Raw genomic sequence first — 23058 nt, 5'->3', positions numbered from 1 at the left:
GCGCTTCAACTTGGACGACGTACTCAAGGACGCTGTGAAGGACTGGGTCTCGTCTCGGCCACAGGAGTTCTGGGAACAAGGAATCCTGCAGCTTGTTCATCAGTGGGATCGTTGTGCTCAGGCCTATGGTGTATATTTTGAATAAAGTCTACATTTGTACCCACCGTGTCGTTTCGTACCTTTTCATTTGATCACCCCCTGTAAGTATAGATGTGAGTAGGAATGATGCATGACAGTCTCAGTTGTCATTCCTGATAAGAAAGGTGCAATGTCCAGAACCAAAGATTGTGTATTTAAAATCTTTCTAAGAGCACTGTGAAATAAAAACTCATCAAAATTAAATGGCAGTAATATACAGGCAATAATATTCGAAAAAATGTAAGGGTTATAGTTCTTCTCGGTAGTGGGCAATATTTTTCAACGATCAGTTAACAGCGAAAATACACACTGTAAAAAATGGATACTCAAATATCACAAAACGTTTCTGACGAAACAGTCTCCTATTATATGATCAGAGCGTATATTTTGTCAAAGTGACGAAATAAAGACGAAACGAATTTCGTCAAAAGTAAAAATATTTCGTTATTCTATTTTTTAAAACAGAAAAAAACCCTCGTAGTGCCTAATGTATCCAACTTTTATAATAATCACTTTATCGAGGGCTTCATATATATGTCACAACACTACAAGTACAGCTAGAATAGAGGGGTAAATTTCAACCACGCCCGAAACGAAATTAAAACTCCTTGACTTTTATAACCATACAAACCGGTAGGCTGAATTCGTCCATTTTCGATTGTCTAATCTTAATTCTAGTTTCATCATTTTAGGTTAACCATCTCCGACAATGCATTGCAATGAAGTTTGGAGTTGAGGAAACATTTTCGTAACACATTTGAAAGCAAAAGTGAGAGTTATTTTTGATGGTGCAGTAGTATCTCACAAATCCGAATAATAAAAGCCGAAATTACTTCTAAAAAATAATCTCTCCATTAAATATCTATCATTTAATTTCTCATTCCTTTAACTTCATAAAAAAAAGTTTTAAAAAATCATAAAAGCGTTGCGTGGATAAATAAGAGATTCGCATTCATGAAATAAGAATCATGCTGTATGTGAATACGAATCGAGACGAAGAATTCTAAAGCATGTATCTGAATAGGACTCGCAATATAACGTCGGAAAGTAACCATCGAATTCGCTTTCATTTGCATACACAGATATAGCGACTAAGTGAAAAACGTTCAAATGCAATTCTAACTGACAAATTTAAAAATTGTGGCTGAAATTCCGATTTATTCTGATATAAAACTTTGTTTGAATACATAGGCAAAAATTTAGTCAAACGTCGTATTTCATTTACATGACGGTATTCGGAATTTCGTATGATCCAAATTTTCAGTTATCAGGAATATTTAAAGAGACAAAACATATTAATCCCTTCACGATCGGTTAATTTTCAAGAAAACGGTCATAAAAGCGCCTATTTTTATATCATATCACAAATACACGTATTTGATTAGCGCTGACATCTAGTTTAAAATAAACTAACTATCTACATTTACCTTAAAAATATCCTGGTACTGCCATCTGGTGCGTGAAATGAGAAATAAAATGAAAGAAATGAATTAGTTTTATTCTTTTTGGCGCGTTACTACTGAACACTCCAGCCGGTAAATATCACAGGAGAGAGAAATAGAGGGCGAAACCTCACCCCGTCATTTTCACGGGAGCGAGAAGGAAGGGGTTAAATGTTGCTTAGTTGTATGCATGTTATTTTTAAATAATGTGTATTGTCATTGAATAGATCATTACACGTTGTATAATTTTTTTTATATAGTATTTTTACATCATGTTTGCATTTTCAAATACTAATATTTTTATGTACTTGAGGGATTGACCTTAAACATATTGTCTACATAACTAGTACAGTCAAGTTATGGAATCGAGTGAAATTATTACTAACTTAAGTTTAGAAATCAGATACAAAATTTTACTTTCTTTGAAAAATATATCTTGCTTAACCGAATCAGATTTTTAAGTTTACAAAAGAGTGAGATACATATTCAACTTGGAAAACATACTACATACGGTTTATTGATTTCTTCACATATTTCTAGAACTATTTATAAAATTTAAAATTTCTTTTTCAGAATTATAAAACTAGTTTGTCTTAATAATCTCATTTAATTCATATAAGTTTTGCATTGTACTTTTTTATGATTATGTATTATGATTATTGTTGTGCACTGTATGTAAACAATTTGACTAAATAATTACTGTTCTACTAAAACACACTTTCGTTTTTCTAACTGATTACAATGTTCTATTAATACAATTATGATTTTAGATGATGAATTTAAAGTAAATTTTATTGTACTGCTAGTTATAATATTTGGATACTAAGAGCCCAGCTCTCCTAAATATATTTTTCAATAATAATATTTTCCCGACTAGTTTTCGAACGATACTTTTCAATCATTTTAGCATTCAGTTTGATACACATTACAACAATTATTTTTTCTTGTTGCTAGGATTAGAATGATAGAATGTATTACTAGATTAAGATTAAACGTTAGCAAAAGGTTGATTATAAATCTTTTATTAACAGAAAAAATTACTTCTGCTCTATCCTTTACTTCAGAATTTACCAGATGAAATTAAGGATTTTTTTGGTGCTGCATGAGCTAAACACGAATAAAGCACAAATAATGGTGCAAAAACAGACATGCTATAGTTTCGATTCTATAAACAAGAAACCTGCTCAGTTTCAAAACAGAGAATATTACAAACACATGCATTCCCTGTTTTGACACTGAAGAAGATTCTTGTTTATGGAACCGAAACTACCATACATCTTTTTTTTGGGACCATTATTCGTGCTTTATTCAAGTTGTTTAGTCTTATTCACCTGAATTTTCATTCTCATCCTTTCTAATAATAAATACGTTTTGTAGGCACACTAATGGCATATACTCTTGTATCAACCTGCGTCCTTTTGCTGCGTTACCAACCACCTAGAACTACTCTAGTACAACTACTACCTGAGTCTATTCGCTCAGCATGTCCCACTCCTTCTAAAGAGCATCCTGCACCCGTTTTTCCAGCAACTACAACAACCACCATTCATACGAAACGAACAAACCGATACGATTCTTCAGATAGCGATGAAAGTCCAAGAGGTGATCTGGACTTCGGGGATCATCAACGACCCGATTTAATCAGGGACGCAGCTCAGAGAGACGATGATCTATTGATGCATGGTACAGACACAAGTTATGGTGCAGTTCCTCCGCCTCCCTCTTCTTCTCAAGCCCCACCTCTAGCAGCAGTATTTAGCTTACCACAAAGGTTAGTAATAATGTTGGGTTGGTTCAGAATTATATTCAACAAGACATTATTCTCTGCAAACAAAACATAGCAACGCAAATAAGACGAATTCTGCAGAGTCACAGAAAATCAAAAACTAAGATGATTCTACACAAAAATTAAAACTTTTGTATAGGGATCGGTCTTTCTGACCTAATGTGATCACTTAAAACGTTTATAAAAATTCAATCCCATTTATTTTGCTATTTAAAATTTATGTTTATTTTTTAAAAGAATTTTAATACAGAAGCAGTTGCACTCCAAAAGCGATTTATTCTAAAACACACATTCACAGAGTTAGCTCAAATCACCTAATTTTCTGCTGCTCTCTTGCATCAGGTTATTTAGGGTGTTATTTAATCAGTGTTTTGAGCGAGTATTATAGTTAATTATTGTTTTATTAATGCTTATAACGGTCATGGGCTGTAATAGCGGCACAGCTCAAAAAATCATGTTTTGAGATTAGTGGGTTTAAAGTTTTCATTGCTAAGGAAAATGCATAAGAAATGCTTTAGCTTGCTTAAACGAAGATAACCTTCAAATTGAATTATGAGTTGTGCTAGTATTGCTTCTGAAAAGAATGCGTATTTTCATTTCATTTTTACACCTGTTCTTAGTCCAAAACGCGTGTTTTTTGAGTTGTGCCACTATTGCAGCCTATGAGCGATAATTTTTTATAAATAAGTGTTCTGATTCTAGCAAGAAAGTTTTGATGCTAATAACATTAAATTTTATTTTATAAAAAATTTTAATGGTCAGAGTATCTTAACTTTCAATTAAAAGGGATTCATGAGAATGTATAATCAAAAAAAGTTTACTGAAATGTGCATCAACAAAATATTTGTAACTCCTTTTTACTTATCTTTACTCCTAGATTACTCTTTTACTCTTAATTTCTGAAGAATAGATAAAGTATTAATCATAAAAGTGAATGTTTTTATTATAAGCGTAATACAACTATATAAAGTATAATAATAGTAAGCATAGTTTCGATTGATACGTACTAATTTCGTTTGAGAGATATAGTAATAAAATACACTTTTTTAAAAGGTGATATTTTTACATCTAACTGTTCTTTTGTATTGTTTCTATAAAGCTACTTTTGAAGTCTCTGGAATTTTCACTAGGTAACAGCACAACGCTGAAAAATATCATATTGCCTTTTTATATGTGTTTTCCACGTAGCTCTTAATAAACGTTCTTCTGGACAATTTTAAAATGCGACTAACATGTGGTTCGTTAGATTGAACCAAGCCCTTAAACTGTAAGGAGTGAAAATGTTGTTCACACAATAATACCAATCGGATGCACTAACCTTGGTAATTGTGAACAGTACATGTATTACAGCAAGAAAATTTGTAGCTATAGTTAATGCATGCTTTTTGAAACTCACAGTATTTCTATTTCATAAAATTTAAATGATTTTAAACATGTATATTCTAATTCGATAAGACGAATCACGTGAAATTTTTTAATGAATAAAGAGCGTTCTGATTTTTTTTTTTACTTTTCATTAACATGAAATTAGCAGTATATGTATAAGAGCCTAGCTATAATCTGTTATAACAGCGATTCTTTTTAGCAACAATTTTTAAAATACACCATGAGCTCACAAGAATAGAAAAGTTTGGGACAATGTAAGAATAAGCCACTTACATAACATTACTACATACATTAATTAAAAAGAGCATACATATCTGAGCAAAACGGGGATTTTGATGTTTCATTATCCTAGAAAATTTTGTTATGCTTTTAAAATGTGATTTTGGGTACTAATAAATTCCCGGACAGTTTTTTTTTGATGATTTTCTTTATATTTGGTTTTAAACTTTTTCTCTTACACTTTCGGTTCAAAAACATATCGAAACAATAAAAATTCATCTGTAAAAAAAACTGGAAGATTTGTACAGATTAACGGTTCACAAATGGTGTTACGAGGAACCCTAAGGTCATAGGGGTTTCGAGAGTTAAGACTTCTTTTAACCAGCTATGATTTTTGAAACCTGTAGTTAAATTTGTATCGAATTAACAATCCATTATTTATTTAACATTTTCGTTATTTTTATGAAATTATATTTAATTGAAATCTGTGTGAAAAAAGAAAATTCAAAACAATATTTTTTTCCTAATAACAATATAATAAATAAATTATGAAGAAGAATGTATTTATGAATTATTGAATTAGTATTTCCCATCAAATAGGAATAACAAAATTAAACAATGAAGAAGCATGTTTCGATGATAAACATTCTTTACATGTATTTTCGCCCTTATTGTTTTTATTTTAACGGAATCTAACCGCTCTAGACCTGTCAATTCAACTGATACAAAACCATTTTTTAGGAATAATCTTGATAAAACTAAGCGATGAAATAATTTCATTCTCCATTATTTCATGACATCTTAACAAAATAATAAAAAAACATTTAGATCATTATATTTTTCCAAAATAATTAATACTCTTTAGTTAATAAGTTCACAAACGCTAATGAAATTTATTCTAAGTCTGAGGGTTCTGCCAAAATAAGATCTTTCATTTCTACAGTCAAAAAAAATTGGGAACCGCTGGTCTAGATTTATAGAACTTTAGTAAATTAAATTTGCATTAGCTTAATATTCAGTTCACTACTCAATATTGAGTTGTTATTCCTTTTATTCAATCGAAGTTGGCTAATTATTACTTTAAATATCGTCCTAAGGATTATGATGAGACTTTTACGTTTCTTGCCCTACCATTGGGTGAATCCAGGCGAGGCATCAGCAGCGACAGGTATCTTTGTCATGAAGATGGTGGGTGTGCTCTATCTGCTTATCATCATCATGGATTTGATCGTAGTGTGTGCGATGCCCGCTCTAGAAAACAGAAGCGGTGCAGCGATCTTCTTCCTGCTCGTCTTCCTATTCGGTATCATTTTCTGCCTCATCATCATTTCACTCCAACCACAAACTAGGTGAGTCTCTTCTCTCCATCCAACCATTGATACCTTTTTTTTAGTTCGAAAATTATATCTCAAAAATAAAAAATGACTAACTTTCCCCCCCCCCCTCAAACTAAAACAAGCTTTTATTCCTAAAGAACCTTTGAAAATATGAATTTCATTTAACTTCATCCTAAAGTACAGTCAAACCCCGCTATAGTGAACACGGTTTATAGTGATCTCCCGGATATAGTAATATAGTTCGGTCCAGAGCCTTGCTATGCACGTATAATGTTATTTTTTGTGGAAATAGTGAACTGAAAAAGTGAGGAAGTTGGATATTATGAAATTTTTTCTTTCTACGACGAATTTTTTTAAAAAATAGTTTTGAAATGTCTACTTCAAAATAAATACTTATACTGACTTTTAAAACCATCTGTAGAGTGGAATGTAGCGTTAAGCATTTTCGCTTGTTTGCTTATTTTATTACACTTTTCCATCCCTAAACTAAGGCCTACCCAGGCAGATATATGAACAAATTTTTCCCTGCATCAGCTAAAGATTACTAATTTTTTTTGTACACAAGACGAAGAGTAATAACAAATAAAAGCAAGTTAACACATTTTTTGCTACTACGTATTATTTTTCAGTCATTTTTGTGTTTCATTTTATTGGTCATTTATTTAAATAATGTATAATGAAAAGAAGGAGTTCGGAATCATTAGTTAAAATTGTTTGTGGAACGAATATAGTGAACTCTCAGTTATAGTGAACCGAAATTTCGGTCCTTTGAAGGTTCACTATAGCGGGGTTTGTATCATTTTTCATTTACCAGTGGTTAGGAAGTTTTCAAAAGTCAGAGTTTATTGATATATTTTAGTTTCTTAGTGTTGAGTGATCTTTTTGATAATATATAATGTAAATAATTATTGATTAACGATCTTTTTATGTCACTAATTTATTGATAAATCATCTTTTTTATGATGTCACTAATAATGATCTTTTTTATGTCGTTACTAATGTGCTAAAAAAATGATCTTTTTTATGATGTCACTAATTTATTGATCAATGATCTTTTTATGATGTCACTAATTTATTGATTAATGATCTTTCTTATGATGTCACTAATTTATTGCTTAATGACCTTTTTATAATGTCACTGATTTGAGATGAACAAAATATGCTTTGCAAGCAAATATGAATAAATCAAATGTAAAAGGAAGCTTTTTTTAAATATATAGAATGGGAATGTTTTCTGTAGAAGTTTTAGACAGAGTCTGACTAAACTCATCTACTTTCCGTATAAATGGTGATTGTCACCAAAATTACAATTTCGTATTTCTGATATTATGTCAAATATTTATCAAATGCACAATAAACCTATCCTCAATTGAACTTTTTTCTGCAAACATGATTTAGTTACAAACTTAGGGTGAAAACGGCCAGCATTTTAGCAAAACTTAAAAATATGAGACTATTCGGAATACTGTATTGCAAAATTTAAATTACGGCTTTCATTCATCCAGGGTCTTCTAAAAGAGAGTGATTAAAACTCAAATTTTTACGTAGAAGGTTCCCTCACAATGTCAAAAATAAACTAGTTTACAATCTCTAAGATGAAATGAAAAATATGAGGCATGGAGACGTCTCTGCAAACTCTAACTTATGAGTTTATTTGGTTACGGTAAATTGCATATGAACGCACAAACTTTCATATTGGTTAAAAGTTTTTAAGGTTGTCTTTATCTCCAAAGCACATCATGCTATCACTATTGATTTTTAGATAAAATTAAGCACTTTGAGAATATCAGATAAATTTTTTGTTATAGTTCAAAATTAACATATTTTTTTCCATTAAAATTATGGTTTGCCATAGTTTGCAGTAAATAGTTCGCTCAATTCAAGTTTCGCTAACTTATTAAAAATTACCATAACACATTTTCTGTAATTATTTTCCATAATATTATAATTATTACAAAAACAAGTATTCTAATATTTAAATCATATGACTCATGAAATGTATTAGTTAATTATTTGTATTTGTTTCTAGAAAACCGGTAGTTTTAAGATTTCTGGATTTACTTTCAAATTCCTATTTATTGCAACCATTTAAATAAAATTTTAATAACGACATCTTCAAAATTGTAGCTCAAATGCAAAATATTCCCTCAACACTGAACTCCTAATATTTTTTACACTTTTGTTCACAGGCATCGAAAATATTAAAAGGTTTGAATTTTAATTTGGACAAGTATAATTATTTAAAGAATTTAACAAAAAGTCACCACTTAAAACTGGTAAATTGTAAACAAAATGACTGATCTTATTCGAACACACTAAAAAATAGCTAAAATTTATGCAAGAAATAAAACGTTGTTCACAGAAAATATACTTCGCATAAAATATGCAAGGTAATTCAAGTCTCATGAAGCTTATATTGAAATAAAATTACAACCATTGCAGAAACAATTTCAACATTTTTTATATAGCAAGTGCATTTAACGTTTAGAATATTTTATACGTTAATTATGTCTAACAAAGGATAAAGTATATTTTATGCTATGTAGACCGAGGTAAAAAGCAACGCGAATAAAGCACAAATAAAAGTACATAAGCGGACATACTATAGTTTCAGTTCCATAAACAAGGGCATTCTTCCTATTTAAACACCAAATGATGAAATAGAAATTAAAGAAACAAACACGTGTAAAGCTAATAATCAATAGCGACAGATAACAAGTTTGAACAAAAAATATAAAAATGAGATAAGAAACTAAGAAACAGGTGTGAAAGGACTTTTGTGTGAACCACAATGTGTAACAAATTAAATTGTGTATATACTTCCAAATATTTAAAACTGTTGGATACAAGAAAGTTATCAAAAAATTTTTTAGAATTTTTCAAAATGAAATAACTCCCAAAAATCAAGTTCGGAGTATGAAGAGCAGTGATAAATAATATTAGCAGAAAAAAAACTCAAACCTGTGATTTAACCTCGAACTATGTAGAGCGATAGAAAATCAATAAATGTAATAAAATAAGGTAAGGTAATCAATAAATGCAATAAAATAAGGTCTTGTAATAAAATAAGGTAAGGCGATTTTGGACACATCTTTCGTGTTTCGTTCTCCGTGTAACGCTAATGCGGGTTGGTTTAATCAAAAAAGTCCACGAAGGCAAATTTCCCCCAATACATGATCCAGGAATTCCCTTGTCTTCTGAATTGGGTTCAAAATTACAAGGCTACGGAGTTGAACATTAGTAGTCGCAATCCCTAAATTAGGTCTGCTGTTCAACGACGGCTATAAAATAAGGTAAGGCGATCAAATAGTTGCAGTTCGAATTAGAGAGTTTGGACAGCGATAGCTTTAAGGTAAAGGAGCTCTTCATTGAGGATATAACTATTAAAACAAATTAACTTTAATTATGTTCCATTCTGATTTATTCCTGTTACATTAATTGAAACATAAGACTTTGTTTCGATAATAATGCATCTCTTAAACTGATATGTGCCTTTTTTGTTTTAAGATGCGATCTCAAGTTCAAAGCTCCCTGTGTTCCATTTATTCCTGGCATAGCTATAACTGTTAACATCTACCTTATCTTCAAATTATCTGTCCTTACTTTGGTGAGGTTTCTTATTTGGATGACTTTAGGTAAGCATCTTTGAAACTAAAACAAACCCCCTCTAATACTTGCATAGAAATTTGTTATTGTGCTTATTTCTTGTAATAAAAGAAAATCTATGTATTTTACTTTTATCCTTTTTAAAGCGAGCTCGAGCGAGTTAGATATTAGTCCAATATTTGCAACCATGGTACATTTTAAATCAAGTTTAAACTGATTAAAAAATTTTCTTCCCCTAACTACCATTTTTGCTCTACACTAAAATATTGTAAGTACCTGGGTGTCTATTCTGGGTGTTTAACTTAACTTCGCTAAACTAAATTATCCTGATTGACCTTGATAAGATGTGCTTTTTAAAGTGATCTTTTGTGTATTAACAAAATGTTATTTCGCTCAATTAAGAAAAAACAAAACCTTACGGTTTAAAGCAGAGCAAGAAATTTCAGTTTTAAAGGTACTAGTCGGACAAAACTTTTTGTTCGCCACAATTATCAAGAAAAATTATGAACAATCTTTTAAAAAAATAAACATATATAGAATGGTTATTCTTTTGGGTAATAAAACCATAAAAAAATGTAGAAACTGAAAATTTGAATCATATTTTTTGCAAAATAAAAGTAATATTAACTTAAAATAAGATTGCAATGGTTCGATCCATTATCAGCCATGTGTCCTAAGAAATCATTAAAATAAGAAAATTAAAATATCAAAAATACTTTTAACACTTTGTGTCATGGAATTGTAAGCGATAGCTGACATGGCGTTCAAGAAGTGGAGCCCATAAATTTGGAAGAAAAAAATTGCTTAATAGAAATCAGGAAAAATTTTGATACAAAAATTTTGTTTGCTTATTTAAAATTATTAACATCTGTATTGTTTCGTGTTAATTTAAAATTTAATGCAAAATAGTACAGATGAAAAAAACTACAATGGCACTCTTTCTGCTGCAAAATTAGCGCAAAGAAATTAAAATATATTTCATTTAGTTGTTTGGGATGTTTTAAAAACCCTTCGGGCTTTTCCTTTATTCAAAAAACCCCTTAGTTTTTTTTTGGCTGACTTCTTTTGCATAATCAACCGATTCTATTATTTTCCAATTGTTTTATTATTGAAGTTTTATCAGCTGTTGGCTATATTAACTGCTTCAAATTGTTCTGCATAAAAGGCATTAAGTTTATTCAAACCTGTATAAAATAGACTCCATAGTGTCATGCTTGAGAATTTGCTTTTTCGCTTGTAAATGAGGAAATAGCACCGGAAAGAACAACCCTAAAATAAAGCATTCGAAGAAAAAGGACTGGAATAAAAAAGTTCGTTATGAAACCTGTGCCCAAAATTAATTAACTTTTGTAAAAATTAATTAACATGTAAAAATTAGTTTAAAGTTAATGGTAAAAACTTTACACAAAATTTTATTTAAATTACTGGGAATCTTAAGGATTTCAAAAATATTCTCAATTCTAATAATTTCACCTATGGTATTATGATATAATAATCATAACCAAATTAATTTTTTTTAAATTCTTTCAAAGTGAAACGCTTCATCAATTTTGTTAGTAATTTTAAGTTTAAACACGATTAATCCTCTGATAAACCATTGTTAATAGTTGTTGTGATACCATCAAAGAAGAAAGATGCCTAATTAAAAAAATATGTACTTTCAAATTGGTTATGAAATTCACATAATTTTTGAAACAAACACACTGATACCTTGTGAGTCAGTTTTGCATAACAATCTTAAAAGGACGTTTTTATTTCCGATGTTTCTTTTTCGGACTATTTTGTTTGTGATTCTTTTTAACGATGTTAATTTTGTCTCCTGAAAATTGAACTAATCAAAATATTACTCTCAGTTACCAGTGAATTTTATAAGGAATTTGTAATGTGTTCATAAATGACATTGTTAAATTTTAAAAAAAACTAACCGACTAAAAAAAAATACACATCTATACTTGTGTTTGCTGAAATGGGGGGAGACTTATAAATTTATGAAGGATGTCCCTATAAGCCTTGTAAATGATGAGCATTCCTCAGGAACACTAAGCATCAATCAGCAAATGAATATTCTTATTTCGCTATTCAGTTGCTACTAAATGTGTGCCTTTTGCTGTAAAAAGAGACAAAACTGACACAATCGTTCTTTAAATGCTTTGCAAAGAGTGGAGAAACCGTAAGCACCACTCAGAAAATCATGCTTTATTTTGTTGTTATTTAAAGCATTCGCATTCAGCTTACAGATCCTCCACTCTTAGCGCAAAAGTAACTCTGAGCGCTCAATAAATCATTCCGTTGCCAAGTGGAAATATTGTTATTCAGATTATTATAAAATATTGTTTTTATCATAAAATATAGTGATGCGGTTTTACTAATAGTTTTCGCTTTTGATATATAAAAGAGAAAACTAAAACAATTGATCTTTTAATGCTTAAAAAAACGTGAAAGCACCACTTAACAGCTCAATGCTTATTTCAAATTGAATTGAATGTAGATATTAATGGCAAAAGGTTCAGCATGCTGCTCCAAATCAACGATTTTTATAACAAATCAAAAGATAATATCTATATTACTATTTTATCTTATTAAAATACATGAAATTTTTAAAACTGTACATAGCGCTGAACTGCCTTCAAAAGTAAATAAAAGAGTAAATACGATAAAATTTCACAAAATAGGTAAGAATAGTCATATACAATATAAAATAGCGCTTAGAAATACAAAGATGTTAGGATCATAAACTTTATCCGAAAAATTTTTATACAAAAAATATAGTTACCAAAAAGAGATAAAACGATATTGGTTAAAACATGGGTAAATAATTAAAAAGTGATGGATTGTGAGTAAAATGTTACAAAGGTTGCAGTGAGGTGGAAGTTGGCCAAACAGCAAGTGAAGATTGGGGTTGAGTGCGGCCGATTCGGAGACGTAACGCAACACAGGCAATGGGTTCAAATCAATTTTTACAGAGTGCAATTTATGATTGATTTGAAGATGCCATTGTTACAACCCTAAAGATTTCATAATATCTGTCGTACATGTATTTTTATATCTGAGAAAGGTACAGACAGAGTGAAATGGTTAATAGCAGATCGCGCAGCAACATCGGTCAAGTCAGTGCCTGGGATTCCACATGACTTGGGACAAAATAAAATATCAAACCCAATTTTATGAGGATAACTTAAATGCTGGACAAAATCTAAAATTGGATGAGTCTCCACTTCAAAATATCCTAATTGTCGAAAAATGCTCATACTGTCTGAGAATGCTTAATTTTGTTATTCAGTGATATTTATTATCATATTTCATGGGCACCCACCTATGTTTTATTTATTTCTGTCTTTTTGTCTTTCTCAATAAGGAATGTTCATGTACTTCTACTATGGCATCAAAAACAGCTCTCTGGAAATCCACACGGATAAGCCTTTGGAATTACAAATACCCGAAGAACGAATGCAAAATCTCGCTGCACCAGATAACAGCCAACAACAACAGTATATGTTACAACAGCAACAGCAGCAGCATCAAACGTATGATTACCAAGAAGAATCTTATGACGTACCCACTACAACCACTGGTAACGGCTACTTCAACCCTATTCCTGATCCATTAGAAGAAGATCCGTGGTCGAAATTCGACTAGATCCTTTTTTAAATTTAATTATGTATATTAGTGGGGTACTTGTTTTCCGTGGTGGGGCCTGTCTGGATTTTTTGCTTAAAATGAAGAAAATCTGGACATAGCCCCAGCCCTTTGAAGAAAGAAATCAATTATACTGATATACATCGATAAGACTTCAGAAACAATTTTTGTGACATGATGTCAGGGGCTTTGACACGTAACATGCATGTATAGATATCTATATTTGTACAGACTGCGAGGAAGGAAACAAAGCGGGCCCCGCTGTCATAGAGTCAATTTTCTTTTCTAAATCAAATTTGTTGTGCCTGTTTACTATACTTGTGTGTCTAAATTATGTTGACTTTCTTTGTACTTCAGCAATAATGCTATCTAAAGATTCATTGAAAATGTCTTAGATAGTTAGTGATAGAAGATGAAAGCAATTTTGGTGGTAACTTTCTTAACATTTATGATATTCGTAGGTCATAGAATTAAAATTACGAAATTCATAGTTTATTGAAAATGTAAAATTTATTGAGTTATATTTTGTCGTCATAACTTTTGTTAATCGTTAAGAAAGCTATTAACATCACAGATGATGCTGATTTATTAATTTTTAAGTACATTCAAATGTACATTCCAAAAATACAATACCTTGGGTGAATAAAACAAAATCAATTGAAAAGTGTCATTGACCGCAAATAAGTCATTAGGATATTGAAATATTCACTTTGCTTCAAATATATTTTGTGCTTTGGTCTATATACTATTGGGATTTACTTGATTCAGAAAAAAAAACAATTTTATTTAATAAAGTTCATAAATTTAAACTGTTTACTAATAAATATCACCATACTTCAAAAATAGTTGAAGACCTAAAGGGTAAAAAGTAACCCACATTTTTGTAGTTAAGTTCCTGTAACATCTAATCTATTTCTCAACAGAAATTTATGCTACTTGAGCAAAATGATAATGAATATAATTGTTTACAGTTGGGGAATGAAACTTTAATAAGACATGGCTTATTACTTTTTAACTCCGATGTCTTCGATTGTTTGGTGATTATTTAGCAAGAAACCGCCAATGCACAAAATATTTGTATGCTTTATTCAGTAAAGTGAATCTTTGTGATATTTATGACTGCCATTGGAAAACTCTCCAAAGCCTTCTTTTATGAGCCTTCTTAGTAAAAGCCAATCGCCTGTCACCATAATTATTGTAAATAGTACTACTAACCCCCTATTCGAATATATGGTACAGTCATTCCTCTTTATTAAAAGAATGCTTTATAAAAACAGTAATGTAAACATCTCTAAATTCAATTTAATATTATATCATAAGCATTATGATTACCTAATTCTTGTATTTTGAAGTATATTTGATTTAAGCCATTTAACACATAAGTTAGGTAAAACTACTTTTCTTATAGAATTAAATATGTATTCTTAATTTTATAAAATAAATAACACATTTTGCGTAAACTCTCAATAGTACAATTTATTCACATCGCGGGCGTTTATCATATTCAATTTGATTTTTACGAAATAAAACTACTAATGATTTAGCTAATTCTTTTATACTTTTTGTAAGGAGCACAATTGTTTTTCTCTCAGCACAATTGTTTTGAATGTTTTTATAAGTATGCTTAGAGAGAGATGAAGCAAACAAAATAAAATATCATCGAATCCAGTAGTTTTTTCCCCGTTTATTTCCTTTCTCTTTTTGGTATAAATTGTGAAGAATTTAATGAATATTTTGAATATTTTAAATATTTTGTTTAACAAAATATTGTAAGTAGGCAGACCTAAAATAATTAATAATTTAAGCTAATTATTTACATTTAATGATTTAAGATCGCATTATTAAATGATAAAATGCATTGCAAATATGCACAATGATAACTTGTTGTTAATATACCGGTTATTATATCAACCCAGACAAACCTCAAGATAGTCATTCCCTAGACAATTCATGAAAAACGTTATCCCCTTAACGATCGGTTAATTTTCACGAAAACGGTCATAAAAGTGCCCATTTTGCCAAATACACGTATTTGAGTAGTGCTGACATCGAGTTTAAAATAAACTAACTATCTACAATTACCTAAAAAATATCCTGGTACTGCCATCTGGTGCGTAAAATGAGAATTAAATTGTTTTCCGGGCAAAAGAAATGAATTAGTTTTTCTCTTATTGGCGCGTTACTACTGAACACTCCAGCCCGGAAGTTTCACGGGAGCGAGAAATAGAGGGCGAAACGTCACCCCGTTGTTTTCACGGGAGCGAGAAGGAAGGGGATTTATTTAATACTGGTAGAACTGTCTTGTTTTGAGGGTGTTTTTCATCTTACGCATTAGAAGAGCTTACTGAGATGACCGACAGCTAATGCAAATCAACAACAAATACAGCATCCTTGTAATTTGTGAGACTAAGGATTTGCGATATCAAATCCTTAGAGAAGGATTTAAACTGAATACACTTAAATTTTGTGAAATCACTTCGGTGTACTTCTTAAATTTTGAAAAATCACTTCCGAACAGAACCAAGACGGTTATCCACTCCGGAGGCAGAATTACAGCGTATAAAATTGTTTTTATGATTTCTCTAGGGAAGGCTAATTTTTGTCTGATGATATAATCCAACTCCAACATTTTATAAGTAAAATATCTATTTTTAGTATTTTCTTGAAACAAAAACTATGCAAATAATTCAATAAATGACCTCTACCAAGTTTACATATAAGATCTTAGTTTATTTGATTTCGTTAATTATATTTAGTAAATGACTAATATCAAGTTTATAGAAAAGATTTTATTTTATTTGATTTGTTGTTAAAGCAACAACACTATTTATCTTTGTGTATAATATTACTTAAAATTTCAAGGAATATTTGCTTAAGACTAAACTCTTTCTTAAACAACTGATATAATTATTTAAAACAAATTATTCAGGTATAAAAATATATTTCACTAGTTATAATTTTTTACTCAAAAAGTTAGCAATACATTTTTTTAACATACATTCTTTAATCATCATAATTGTAATTATGCTTTGTATAGGTGTCCGCATCGTTTCAGGTAAAATAATTTGAATTTTGAAATAATTTAAAAAGTAGTTAAAATCAAAATTGGAAATGGCAATATTTAATTCTACTGTCTCGACAGAATTACCAAATTGGATTACAAACTACAACTACTAAAATTTCAGATGTCTTAAAACTCATCTTTTATAAATATAAATTTATTATATAGTAAACTAATTACTTAAGAAAGTCGTGTAATTTTGCAATATTTAATGATGACGTAACGGGGAATCATTACAACGAATATATTGTTTTAAACGGCAACAGTATTTTGTTCTTACTACAAAATGCTAAATTTTTCGTCTATGGGTCATTATTTTTATGAAAACAGAGTAAGTGCGAAAGTGATTTATTTAATTCAGATGAAAAATTTATCAATTCAAGAAAATAGTTACAGTGCCTTTAATCTAAACTATATGTCTAATTAAAGCGTGAAAAAATTAAAAAATTTTTTAGTAATTAACCTTTTATATTTTAAAAGCCTCTACTGTGGAACATTATTCCAAAAATATAAATTTAATTTTTAAATAATATTTTAGTAAGCTGAATTTTTTTTCCAGTTTATCCACTATACATGCTGAAATCTTAGATGAAAACTTATTGTAACTTTTAAGTTTTTAAAATATTTGTTTTTTGAGTTAAGTGGCTGTGCTAAAAAATGTTAAAGTCGGTATTGAAATTTTACACAAGATTGTTTTTATTAAATTAACTTAAAAACTTTTCTTTATTAAATTCTTTTTCTAGCAAAAGGTGCTTCTAAGTCCTATATATAATTGAAAACAGAAACCGCTATACTTTAAAGTGAAAAATTTCAATGATTTTTAGTGAAAAGTTTTAGCTGTGAAAGTTCCACATGTAGTTTTTAATCGTATTATAATTCAATTGTATTGACGTGCTCTTTTCAGTATTAATATAATGCAAAAATGAAATTTATATTTAAAATTTGTATATATATATATAATTTTAAGAATACATTTTATTTTCAATAAATATACTGTTTTAATTTATAGAAATCAGAGAACACCAATAGCAATATGAAAATTAAAATTATTGAAGTTTACGTTACATTTGTCTTTAAAAACCAGGTTTGGCCTATTCTTTTAATTTCAATCATTCTGGGATGCGACTAGAAGTTGTCGCATAAGATAGTCCTGTTGTTGGTCATAAAACATACTTACCTTTAAAAAAAACTAATTGGCTGATGTGCAGATTGTTTTACAGCACAAAATTGCAAATAATCGCAAGGTCTAAAATATATTAAAATATTGTAATTTAATTAAAAAAAGTGCCAAATGTGTAACCATTATTTCGAGAAGTCAAGTGATTAAATATAATACTCACCTTTTCTTAAAATATGCTTAACGTGTCTTAAATAAAATTAGCCCTAGCTATTTTCAATGAAAATCAATAGAATGTAAATGGAAAATGTAAATGGAAATAAAATGTACATTGAAATTTATAAATAAAAGAACTTCTGATTTAGGATGTGTATTAAAACACTAGTAATTTTTATATAGGTGATCAATATATATCAGCTAAATTGCTGACAGCACATTTAAGAAAAACAACCTCCCTTACCGAAAAATTTAGGAATTTCAGGTAATAATAGAAATTAACTGCGACAGTAACACACCCACGTTTTTAGTTTTAAATTTAAAAAAAAATTACATTATTTCTCTAATTTCCTTATTTTAGTTTCGTGTTTGCCAGTTAGCTATTGTCAAAAAATAATGAAATTTCTCTTTAAGATAAATCCCTATCTGGAGATAAAATAAAAATTTATTTTAGTTGCAGCAGTCAGGGACTAATTAAAACTTGCTCTTTTTGACATAGAGTTTGACATTCTTAAAACTTACTCTTTTTGACATTTTAAAGTTGAAATATGAGTCGGGAAGTGGTTGAAATTTCGATTGCATAACTTACCACCCGACAGAGACGAAACAAAAATGTAAAACGTCGTAAAACGGAAATCAGTTTTCAAAATTCTTTACCGATTGGAGATAAAATAAAAATAAATTCTTCTTGAAGCAGTCATGGGCTAATTAAAACTTGCTCTTTTTGACATAGAGTTTGACATTCTTAAAACTTACTCTTTTTGACATTTTAAAGTTGAAATATGAGTCGGGAAGTGATTGAAATTTCGATTGCATAACTTACCATCCCACAGAGACGAAACAAAGTTGTAAAACGTCGTAAAACGGAAATCAGTTTTCGGAACGGAATTTTTTCAATCAGTTTTCAAAATTCTTTACCGATTGGAGATAAAATAAAAATAAATTCTTCTTAAAGCAACTAATTAAAACGTGTTGCTTTATCCGGCATTGGTTTCCACTGAATCCGGCACTGAAATTTCAGTTGTCTAGCAAGCTGGAATGAGTTAGAATTGATGGCAAGATTTACCCCTTAAATACGAAAGCGAGTAAAATAAAACGTGGTAAAATAAAGAGGGGGGAAAATGCTTTATTTGAAAAATCAGTTTTCAAAATTCTTCAGCAATCGGTAGATTTTATCAACTTGTGATATATCTAAGAAATGAATTTAATTTGAATTAAATGGAGGCCAATGTAAGGAATCCAAAGCTTAATTCTAGCTTGCCCTCTTTACTCTGTGATTTATTAAATGTAAATTTGTAAAAATGCTAAAAATATGAGAGCAAACTAATTTAGTTTTTATTGGTTTATATCTTATTACTACTATTAAATAAATAAAAGAAATATTGAAATTCTCAAGGAAGTTTTAAGGACAAGGACTTTACTATGCATAACTCTTTAGTCGTATCGAAAGTGGTGCTCAAAATTTCCTTATTGTTGTGCGATTCAATAAAACTTTAAAAAATAAATCAATGAAGTAAATTCTATGTTTGATATCAACGTGGGGCTATGCTATAAACTTATTCAGACTACTTTACAATTAACTATCCATGTGAACAGATATCAAAAAATGTGAAGTATTCTTTTTCTTAAAAATCATAAAACAGATAAAGGTATCAATTTATGAACAATATTTTCATTCTATAAAAAGAATCAGTTTTTCTAATAACACAAGCATAATTTATTCCTACTATTTAATTATGTAATTTTAAAAATGTATATCTGTATTTTAAGTTTTCGCCTTAAGTTCAGCAAATTAAAATTTGATGTAAATATATATGTTTATGTTGTGCATATGTTTCAATAGAAATGAAATGTGATGTTTTTATACTCTTATTGCAGTTTATCGGTCAGTTTTCAACGTTTTGATCTGTTGTATTTATGTATAATATTTGATTATAATTGATTAATACTTCACATGTGCATAAAGTGTTTAATTTTGAGAAAAATATTTTTAAAATCAATTATTTTTTGTACTGAATAGAAATAGAAAAATAAAATATAGCAATGAGTTGATATCCGATTTAAAGAAACAAAAATTAACTGCCTTCTTTTTCCCTACGGCTAGTGCCTTTATTTGTATGTTCTCCTAAAAGCTACATATCAATTTTTGCCAAAACAAATTTTTGCTTATATTGAGTGAGCAGTGATTGAAGCAAGTGTGAACGGTGAACGTTTTTATATAGTTATTTGACAATGACGAAAAAAATATAGTTTTCCGAGACCTAGTTTTGCACAAAGAAATTTTCGTAATTGCACTTTATGTTTTATTCAATGACATAACTTATAGAAGAGAAAATGCCTTCGAACGAGTTACCTTAAGCGAGAAATCCGATCCTTTAGTAATCCGAAGGTTGTGACATGTTTCTTATTCACCCCTACTGCGCAGTTTGTTTGTTCCTTCGGACTATTAAAGTGACCCGTGGGAAGGTGTTATCTCTTATAGGGGTTCCTTAACCCAGGGGTAGCCAACGGTGATTAAAAGCGGCGCTTCAGCCAGTTTTAATACTTCGGAAAACCTCTGCTCCTCCTGTTTTTTTAAAACTTTTTTTATCTTTTAAAGCAACGCTTAATTATAATTATATTGATCTCTCTTAAAAAGGCTGGTATAAAGTATGTAAAATGTTAGCTACCCCTGAACCAACCAAAATATAAAGAGGTAGGAGCACAATTAGTTTAGCTACCTTGAAACTTTTTTTAACAAATGCAACAATACAAAAAGCTAACAGTATAAATTTGCTGACGTATTTAGGCTATTGTTAGCAACTGGGATTCTGTCTAATAATGATCGTCTCTAGAAAAATTTGCCGCCATTCTAAAGAAATATTTTATTTATTGAATAAACGCGATATTTTCTCATTAAAATTTGTCAATATTGCATAAAATCATTAAATATTTCTTTAAGGCTCAATACTGGAAATCTTAATAAACACTATCAGCAAACCATTTTTACCATTGTTTCAATTTTTGCCCAATTATCATAAGTTAATACTCCTGTCGCAAATTTTAAGACCTTTAATATTTTAAAATAAAATTAGTTTTTTTTGTTCTTTATTATGTGTTTTTATAGGAGAATTAGAAAAATTTAAAATAGATTTTTATATTATTGATCACAAATAAACCAAATTAACATTATAAAATATTGTTTATTTCTTGAAAGTATTGTTTCAGTTAGGTACTTTATATAAGTGATATATAATAGCTGAAAGTTAAAACATTAAAATTGCATAAAGACTAAACTATGGTTTTATATTTTGTTTTAACACATAAAAGAATTTTACAACCTCTTCAATTATATGAATATCTATTATTAAGTAAGATTTCCATTGCATAACACAAAAGCTCTCAAATTACTGTTCCAACGAACGATAAAGAATAAGATTATGAAATGGAATTGGAAAATAATTTATGTAAACAGTTATCGGCGTTTTAATTTGTATCATTTTCAAGTATTCAATTGAACTTAATGAAACTTGTGAATTGCTGTTCATTGAAAAATGAACTTGAATTCGTTTCCAAACATTGATGCACAATTATTAATTATATATCAACTAAAGATTTCATTATATGTTGAACACAATTTTTATTGTTGTTATAAAAGTGAATACACTTCATGACAAACTATCAAACACTATTAAAAAAATATAGCTTTTCAATCGATGTCTAATAACTTAAACATGTAACGTCAAATAATGTGATAATTTTAGTATTTATTTTTAGATAAACATGTTTCTATAAATGGCTGGCAATTTTGCCAATTGTTTTGAGTCTGTATGTATGTATGTACTACATTTTAATATGTATTTTATTGTATTCTAGCATTTGTTCTTTCATATTTCTTGATTAATGTTCCCACATTTAAAAAAATGCATGTTTGAATTTCTTTTTACCTTCTTCTTGAATGTGGATACTGAAACATGAAACAAATATTAAATTGTGTAAAAAAGTACTGAAATAATATATCACTGTAAAATGCTTACTTTTTCAAAATACTCAACTAGGCACATATGCTAATGATGTTTGGCGAATATTTTCCTTGCCAACCTCCATCAAATACTATGTGTCAACTTTGTTTCCTTAATTTTGACTTTTTTTCTGATTTAAAACTTTAATTTTTTAAGCGCCAAAGAAGAAAAAGAGCTTAATGGAAAAAGGTTTTAAGTGACATTGCTTTCAGAAAAATTAACAAAATGTTACGTTTAAAAACATACTATGTTCAGCATATTCATTCTATCTATAAATTACGAAGCTTTTTATTTGAAAGTTTTTCTTATAAACAGTTTACTGCTCTTTTTATAGTTTCCAATGTTCCTGTTTCTAAATTCATAAATATTTCACTTGAACCTTTCCCATTAAGCTCTTCAAATAGGACTTATTAAAAAGACAAATCAGATTCTTTTAAAGAACATCCAGTTAAATTTACCAATAAAATATCTTTAACGTTATGTTGAAAGTGAAATTTAATATTTCAAATATATTATTTTCGCCTAACAGGTATGTACGTTGTTTTTTTTTAAATTTAATTTCTTATAAGTTTTCCCACAATTGTTATAGCAATTATGTTCTAAAACTTCTATAATCTTTAGCATTATTATTTTATTAATACATTATTTTGTAAATATAACCTTGGTTCAACAATGTCCGGACATTGTTTTGGTTAGCACACTTGTCGTATGCTATGTATGCAAAAGTTAACTTCAATATGAAAAAAATATTTGAAACAATATTTTGGTTTAAGAAAAAAAGTGATTTTGCTTTAATTTTGTTAATAATGCAACTGCATTAAAAATTCCAATTGATTTATACTTAGTATCGATTACTTAATTCATTAAAGTAGTACAGATCACTGAAAAAACATACAAAATATTAAAATTTCTTCTTCATACTTTTGCATTTCTTGTAATATTCATGTACTCTTGATTAAGTAAACTGCCTTAATATCCGTTTTGTTCTTTTTACTAATTTATTTCTCAAAAAATCAAAAAGTTTCATTTTATAACAATTAAAATTTTTGTGTTTATTTATAAAACTTCTTTCATTTTTAAAAGGTTTTTTTTCAGCAAGATTACTGACATCTG

The 23058-nt window shown here is 29.2% G+C and overlaps 1 protein-coding gene across 1 annotated transcript in view; it reads left to right on the top strand.

Moving 5' to 3' along the window:
- Positions 1–14175, top strand: part of LOC107443081 (solute carrier family 7 member 14) — an 82583-nt gene extending 68408 nt beyond the window's left edge. Inside the window, exons 9-12 of the mRNA XM_016056829.4 lie at positions 2958–3351; positions 6069–6320; positions 9816–9943; positions 13270–14175. Coding sequence (XP_015912315.3) covers positions 2958–3351; positions 6069–6320; positions 9816–9943; positions 13270–13550 — 1055 coding nt within the window. The 3' untranslated portion in view covers positions 13551–14175. The remainder of the gene's footprint in view (positions 1–2957; positions 3352–6068; positions 6321–9815; positions 9944–13269) is intronic.
- The last annotated feature ends 8883 nt before the right edge of the window (positions 14176–23058 follow it).

Source organism: Parasteatoda tepidariorum, chromosome 10, assembly GCF_043381705.1.
Source record: "Parasteatoda tepidariorum isolate YZ-2023 chromosome 10, CAS_Ptep_4.0, whole genome shotgun sequence".
Classification (NCBI taxonomy): Eukaryota; Metazoa; Arthropoda; class Arachnida; order Araneae; family Theridiidae; genus Parasteatoda; species Parasteatoda tepidariorum.
Note: the sequence above shows the minus strand (reverse complement) of the source record. Positions and strands in the feature narration are given on the sequence as shown.